Below are 8360 nucleotides of genomic sequence, written 5' to 3'. Positions count from 1 at the left end.
GTTCGTTACATCCGGACTCAACTGTATTTACAAAGTGAGCACCGACAACATTTTTAACTGGTTAATTAATCGCATTATATTAAAAAGTGTGACACGAAAAAAACTGTTCCTCTTTCCATTTTGACTTTTTAGGGTTTTGTGTTTCCGATTTTTTTTACGTTCCTTTTAAACGTTTTCGTAAAACCTTTCAGTGATTCGAATATAATGCAAAAATTGTCTTGATGGAGGCAAGTTTATAGATAGATGAAAAATGTTCCAAGGACAGCCTTGTTCTCAGATTTAACTGGGCAGTAAATTTAATTTCAATCTAAAAATCTTCGATAATGTGTTGAAAAAGCGGAACAAGACGTCTAATAAAAACTTCCACTGTGTATTTGACCATTGAAATGACTGCTCGGATCCTACCTTTGAAGATATTTACGTACTAGTCATACCATCGATTTCAACTCGAATATATTTTGAATTTTACAAATCAAATGCTTAAATTATTTTTAGCAAGTCGATTTTATTATCCATTGCTTGTATCCTGTTTTACCGCGTTTCTCCTGAGATATTTTTATCTAAATCCGAGCTTCCGACGTTCAAACTCACTGACATCTGCTAGTGAAAATTACATTGGATTCTTTCACGTAATAAAGCCGTTTATCCATCAAGTATACTTTATGCACTAAATAAATCTAAATATTGAATGTAGGAAGTCGCTGTATTGGAAAAGACGAATATTTTCCTGTCGCTTTCTTCAACAAACTTCGTAATTATTAAACTTGAACCGAAAATAGAAGCTTTAAGAAAATATTAAATGCGACTTTTTGCAACTGTGCTTTATCCCCATAAAGATCTAAGTACCTATTAAATTTTTTTCATAGGTTTTTCTACTGGTTTTTCATTGAATGTAGCGATCAAGTTTGGCCCATATTCAGCTCACTTCGAATTTTTTAAATAATCGTTTGAAATGGAAAGTCTTTGTCGAATCCTTCAAACTCCGCCAGAATATTCACAATATCTTCGCCGTACAAACAGCATAGCTCGATTTTCCTACATAAATATTACGATTTTTTCCAAATACTTTCCAACTGAAATTGAATTTGAATGCGACGAAACCTTCGAAAATGTAACGACCTCGGCAAAGCAATAACATTTGGAAATGCATCCAGCTCACCCCAAAACCCTTTGGCCCTGACACAATGCCCCTAAGCCCAACAAAGTGCGGGGTCGTTTCCAAATTTTCTCAATTTCCCAAAACGCGCCAGCGCCGATAAACATTTCCGCATGAGAGGTACTACAAAAGCAGACGTTCTCGCTGAATTTACTTTTCGTTATGAAGAAAAACAGTAGTCAATACAACTGGATGTGTTTGAAAAAAGTAGGTTATTTGAATATTGCTAAAAAGTCGTTTTGGCAAAAGAAAAATTATTCAAAATAATAAAATGAAACTGTTTCTCTGCATTTTATTTGCTCCGGCTTTAGAGGAAAACCGCCTTTTTGCCTCTTGCTCTTTACAACACTCACTAACATACAAATTAAACAAATATCAAACGAATTTTACATTATATTGAACTTCAACGTTGTAATGCGAATTCATCTAGTTTCGCTCGTTATATCAACTTTCAACTAAAATCTGTTTTCCTTTTTAACTAGTCCCAAAACTAGACTGAAAATGCGGAAACGTAAATAAAATATATTTTTTTAAATATTTAATAACATAACTTTCTTCACTCACATTTATAGAATTTGTAATTAGTCCCTGTCTGTCAACGATAAGCAAATCTGCGGTTCTTGGAAGCAATTTGAGGGTTTTTTTGAATATATTTCTGTACGTGCCAGTTGAACTATTTCGTTTAAAAAGTATTATTTTCTTACTCTAAGTTCATTGAGTTTTTCTGAAAGTAATAAAAACACTAACACACACTAAGACGTGTTCTGAAAATTTAATGAAAGTTCGTTTTTTTAGAGAAAGACCGGACTTTAATGAAGGACTGACCCAAAGAAGAGCAAAAGTTCACGAAATACAAATAAGGGTCGAATATTAAAATACCCAGAATCAAGTGGAAGTAATGAAAGTTCCAAAAATACGATGGAAACTGCCGATAAACAGAAATAATCCGACCGCAGCAGGAAATTTAAAGGCCAGATTATGTAGCAACTACCTACTCAAACCACGTTCAAAAGGACAAATTGATTCTATAGACTGACTCTGATGAAGAGAAAAAACTTAGTGATTATTGGCAATAAGAAGATTGTTTAAAAGGAGAATGCTTTAGAGAGGTGTACATACATATGCTTTAACTTTTTTTAGTGCATCACCCTGTATATAGTTAGCTTTAATTCAGCTTTTTACCATTTTTTTCGGGAAACGACTGAGGTGTTGCCTGAACGGGAAATCCGCTTCAATGCCAAGCTGGGACATTCAACAAATTATTCTCAAAATAAAGTAGAAATGGAAATGAAAATTTCCTTAGTAAAGGCAAAAATTATGTATCACCGCTCTATGTAATATCGAACGAGTATCCAACTGTACGGTTGTGTGGAGTCGAGTCATTTCTACAGAATCTATTGCCTAGTTTAAATCGTAGTCAGTGGGTCAGTGCCAACTAGTTCCATACTAGATCTAGGCAAATACAATTTTGATCATTAGTGCACATTTGCGAACCGAATTTTTCAATTTGGTGACAGAAACCCGCACTGCAGGTGAGTGCTTGATATTCAACGATTTTCATTAGGGGCCAATTAGCTCTTCGAAAATACATTATTTATTGCAATTTACTGTACGGTACAACCAACAAATGCATGACTAAATTCTGCTTGAAAATGGTATCTCCGGATAAAGCCAGAAGGTTGATTCAACCTAAATTTAATGCACTGATTATACATGTTCTCTTGTTAATGTCGAAACAACTGTTTTGTAATCCACTTGTTACCAGCTAAACCTAGATAAAACCCAAGCCAATCTCGTTGCAGCCAAAGAGTTTTTAAATTTTGAAAATGCAGGAGTGTTTTCAATATTGGCTAATTCGCTAATCTGTATCTGCAAAACTAAATTACAAACTTTTCAGCTCGCGGAATGAAAACTTGGTTCAACAAATAATTTTCCTTGGTGATATAAAAACCCGAAAATCTCACCAGTTTCATACTATTTAGACCTGTGTTTCTTGCTCTGAGCTTGAAAAACAGGAAAATCTTTGTGAATCCATTTTTTTCCAATCGCGTTAAATTGCTTGCAACTGTTTTAGAAGACCGTCAATATTGAACTGCTAAAATAGTCTGGAATAAGTAGCAAATAATAATGCATGTTTTGATGAAATGCAACAGTTGCGTTATGCAAGATGATTGATGCGTTAATGAAAAATAAAAATAGAACAAATGTGTGCAATTTCGTCAATATCCTTTCCCGTTTGTCTTGTTTTAGTGGATCATTATCGCGATATTTCGACTATGTTCGCAGAAAAACCAAAAAAAAAAACGAATTTTTATGCCCACAGCAAAAGTTGCAAAATTATCAAAAACGTCCGTTTGAAGAAAAAGTTACTAGAAAAAAATGTTGTTTTACGGTTTGATTCTATGCGGATTGGCTGAAGTTTTAGCACATTTTCAAACCACTTGCAGAGCTATTGATCAATAACTATTTAGAACCAATTTGTATGTAAAACTAGTCCACAACTAGACAAAAGTAGTGATTAAGCAACATCAACATCATCAATAATAATAACAAACAATCGCATCAACGTTTTTATTTTCCTGTGCAAGACCATTTATTGTTTTGTTTTTTTTCTTCTAACTGGGAACTAGGTCGCTATTAAATTTCGTGGGTGTACTTCATGCATGTATAATTTGGTTACATGCACAGTTGGCATGTAAAAAGTCCTGAAAAGACCGCTTTAATAGTTGAAATCAGATAATCTGGCATATAATAGGCTCTTCGTATTGAATAATACATTTCCACTACCCGTTGCTCATTAACTTGTTTTTTAATAGATTGAAGAAACTAACGAGGGAAATTTTAATCGATTTTCGATTTCGATTTAACAGAAACTTGACGACATAATATAGGAAAACCTAACATCTAACACCCATAAACTTGTATGATAACATCGATTTTACTGCCATTTTCTCTTTTTTCTCTGTTAGCTAACTGGCTCACGTATGTAACTTGCATCTGGCTTTCTTCTGCAGGTGTGATTTTTATTACATCACTGCATTGATCAGCAAGATTTGATTAACCCATAACCTCGGGGATATAAATAAAGTCAACGTATTGGTGACATCATAACTGCAGGTTCTAAAGTTCAAATAAGAATACGTAAACATTCGAGTTTTACTTTTACAACATCGAAAGTGTGATTCGAAGGAATTTTGCCTAGATGATTTGGACATTATATGAATTTTATAGTTCAATGTCTTGAACTAAAAACCGTTTAAAATTTGGTGCCAATGGCTACGCCAGAGTTTTTTGATCCGAATGCGCACTAACCGACGAAATTGAGATAAAAAACACACCATTGGGAAAGATTTCTGCAGTTTCTGCTCTACTCTAATAAATCTGTTCTATTCTGGGCTCCAGCATAAGATACGTGCATATTGAAACAAAAAACAGAATTCATCATAGTCAATCAATCATCCTTTCCCTTAACTAATGATGTGTAACCTAAAATAGACTTAACAGTTTTGGTTCGCTCGTTTGATATTTCCCGAGAAAGAGTTTCTTTTAGATTAAGCAGCAAAACACGACATTTTCTGGCGGTTTTCATGCCTAACATTAAAATTCGCCACATATACATATTTATACGGGAGTAATGAGCACAAAAAACAGCCGCAGAGTTGAGGAAACGCTACATTAAAATACACAGAACTTTTAATTAAACCAGATAATTCCGTAGTAAAGCATGTGCTTGAAAAACTAGGACAATGCCATAAAAGTGGGCGACACAAACAACATTCAAGATTAGATTTGTGAATAAAATTTAGGTTGTATTCAATGTTCCGACATGGTACTTTCCGGCCGTATTTGCTTGTTTCTTTGTTGGAAAGAGCGCGGTGTCGAAGCGAATTCAATAAATACTTAAACCTACACCAATTTAGATATGCCTGTGCTTTAAATTTTCTCGTTGAAATCCTAATGTTAAAAAATAGTTTTATTTCAGTTAAAAATGACTTCCCCAGCACTAAACAATGGCAATGGCCAAAAAGAGTCATCCAACAAAGGATCGAATGCCACTCTTCCGCAATCGCCTGCCAGAAGTGCAAATGAAGCATCCGGCTCCAGTTCTTCCACTTCTGCACTAGTGGCGCCTTGGAGAGTCTTCAAAATGGTAAACTTGCTGATGAAGCAACATTGTTAAAATACAAAGGCCGAGATGACTTGAACCGCCCGAATCCAGGTTTAATTTTAGTCGCGAAAATAGCATATCAATTTTTTCAAATTTAACAAATCGTTCTGCAATACATTCATCCCATCCCATCAATCGATCAAGCGCTTTATAGAATATTCAGAAGCAACCGCACTCTAGAGTTACCCTAATCAGTTTTCCCTGATACGAGCAATTTAATAGTTCCGCCAAAAAAACTAGTGTTTTCCATATATCAGGTTTTTTATGCTTGAAGTTCTAGAAACTTAAGATATTTACTGTTAGAGATACTAAGTTTCCATAGAAATAGATAGATATAGGTACAAAGTATATTGGTAGAGATTTAAGCATATTTTCTAGTTCGCGAAATTATTAAAGTTGTTAAATTTTCCTAGACTATACGCACTTATATCTATTACCTATACACATATGACAATATTATTATTAAGTAAATCGTTGGTTTGTTGTTTATAAATACAATACAAGATGTTAGTGTGGATCTAGTCCATAAAGTTACACTATTGTAGAATTTGGAGAATATTTTTTATCCCGCGAATTGTTTTGTGAAGTCTTTCATAAAAAATTGGCCACATATTATTCTGCACAGTAACCGAGTTAATTATTTCTGTATTACTGTTGCGCTACAGTGAGTTTAGTTAAGAATAATTGATATAATGGCCAATAATCAGCAATTTATTACATTTATAACTGTAACATTTCGGTTGACCGTTAAAGGTAATATGCTGAACTGAGATAAATTATTCTTGCATATTTTTATAAACATATTTTGCTAATGTGCCGGATGAAGTAAACAATTAAATTCGACAACTTCAATACCTGTAAATTGTTAAATAAATTATCTGTTACACCGTTGAAAGTCTTTTAGATTTATTAATTTAGTTTCTAAGATGAATTCAACATATTTAACCGATAGTGTTCTAAACGTTATTAAATTGAGCATTCAATTAAGTTGCAGACTTTTTAATGTTCCTAAATATCAAAATGAGAGGAGAGTGAATAATCAATTCTCCTCAGAAGGGTGTTTAAGATAGAAACCGCATCCCGAAGAACACTGAACTTTTTGTCAGCATCTAACGCTTTTAATGTTTTGAAATCTTAGACTAGAAAGTTAAATTTTCGAGAAACTTTTAGGCAACGTAAAAAATGTAAGTACCTAGATATAACCAAGTCCTACTGGAATCTACCCATAGTCGCCTAATATTCATTCCGATTGTTCCGTACAATTTTCAATTGCGATCTATGAAGAAATAAAATAATGATAATAATACAACACTCACCTCAATTTATGACAACATGATGCAAACACAGGACTGGTGATGGAATTGGGCGAAGCCGAATGTGGACTCGAAGAAAGTTCTGCTCTGAAAAAAAAATAATTGAGCGCATTAACGCAAGAAAATTACGTATTTATTATTTATTATACGATAACACATTTTCCTCTCACCTTCTGAACAACTCCACAATATCTTCATCGAAACGGTAGCAACTGAAAGGGCTTTTGGGCGTACTTGGAGTGGACGGAATGGAACCGGAAGAACATCGCGAATTAGGCGACTTTAAACTGGAGCCGCTTAATTTTCTGATTAATCGCATCGGAAACGATTTTCGAACGATTTTTTCGCGAATTGCTTGCGAAGATTGGGTTGGAGAAACGGAATCCATCCTGCAAGGAAAGAAAAATTATTAGCAAAAGTAGGTACTCTTAGCTTTCCTGCCTTGATAAAATCAGCTTTTAAACCAATGTCATCACTAAAAAAATTATTTACTGGATAAAAGGCAAAGAACATACCGAAAATATTGATACGCTCTATAACGAAAATATCGCACCACTTTGATCAAAGTACAAATGGAAAGTAGTTGGCAAAAAAAATCGGCAATACAACTTGAAGATTGTAAAACCTCAAGAGATAAGACGTATTGCAGACCGCTGTAATTTCCGTTCAAATATCATTGGAAAACACAAAACCTGAGCTTGCTTATAGCAAAAATATGTTAAGCTTAATATATTTTTTAGCAAACTGGAATTTAGTGATAAGATATATCTTTAGCGTTTCCGATATCCCTTTCCTGTTCACCAGATCGCAAAGGACATTGTGGTCTAACTTGGAGAAATATTTAATTTTACTGTTGGTGTTTTGGGCAACAACCCAGAATGCACAATTTTTTAGATTTTTTATGTTACTTAAGCATCCTTTAATAGCGCATTGATGATTTTTTGTAAAATGCCTCAGTTCAAATGGGCCTTTTCGAATGGTTTCGGTTTCTATTGGTAGTCTTACCGTATTTTCAAATCTACTTACTTTTGGTTCGCAAGCAAAGAATATAATAAAGCGTACTTAATTTAATTTTTTTTTTCTTTTTTCGCGGATCTACATGTTGGTAATGCCTGTGAAACACTTCAGTAGAGACTGTTTTCGGAGAAACCCCGTTGGCATATTCCTATACAAATGACCCTCATATCTGGGTAATTAGCGATATTGCCCATCTTTTTTGTAAAGCCTATATTTAGGTCCATTATCGAGTTGGGTGTGTGCGAAGGGCGTAATTTGCATTAGTGGTCTGAGTACATACCTTTCAAAGGTTTAAAGGCATCCTGTGGGAATCTAATTTAATAACGCACATAATCTTGAATGTAGGTAGGTTTTTTCAGACCTAACTTTTACTCATTTCGCGTTAACGTTTGCGTTTTTTCATGTTAATCATGGTTTTTTTTGCCATGCCAAATGTTTTTTAATTTCGAAAGAGACTCGTCGATCTGCAATTAGCGTTGAAAAAAATATAAGGTGTCTTCCCTAAAAAACTCCCATTAAATCGATGTCGAGTCTTCATCTTGAACATCCTGAGTCGAAAATATATCTGCCATCAAGGTTAAAAAAATCGCCAAACTGAAATTGACCGTAATTTTTCGTATGTACTTAAATTATTAAAATGTTTTATAAGGATTTAATAAGTCAAAAAAATCTACTTTAAAAAGGGAACAATAATTAAAACCCCTAT

At 34.0% G+C, this 8360-nt stretch overlaps 1 protein-coding gene and 1 long non-coding RNA gene across 2 annotated transcripts; one reads left to right on the top strand and one right to left on the bottom strand.

Moving 5' to 3' along the window:
- Window positions 1-1958: 1958 nt before the first annotated feature.
- On the top strand, window positions 1959-6311 carry LOC109544426. Its single transcript, XR_002172579.2, has 2 exons — window positions 1959-2688; window positions 5139-6311. It is a non-coding gene; the product is annotated as an uncharacterized LOC109544426 (long non-coding RNA).
- A 329-nt stretch (window positions 6312-6640) lies between these two features.
- LOC125503491 lies at window positions 6641-7198 on the bottom strand (the record flags this gene model as incomplete). The annotated part of the gene is given in 3 exon segments (XM_048663944.1): window positions 6641-6724; window positions 6808-7026; window positions 7153-7198. Coding segments are annotated over 2 exon segments (302 nt in total), but the record flags the coding sequence as incomplete, so codon positions are not given.
- Window positions 7199-8360: the final 1162 nt, after the last annotated feature.

This window comes from Dendroctonus ponderosae, unplaced genomic scaffold, assembly GCF_020466585.1.
Source record: "Dendroctonus ponderosae isolate FM_Combo_2020 unplaced genomic scaffold, Dpon_F_20191213v2 Dpon_F_20191213_2, whole genome shotgun sequence".
NCBI lineage: Eukaryota > Metazoa > Arthropoda > Insecta > Coleoptera > Curculionidae > Dendroctonus > Dendroctonus ponderosae.
Note: the sequence above shows the minus strand (reverse complement) of the source record. Positions and strands in the feature narration are given on the sequence as shown.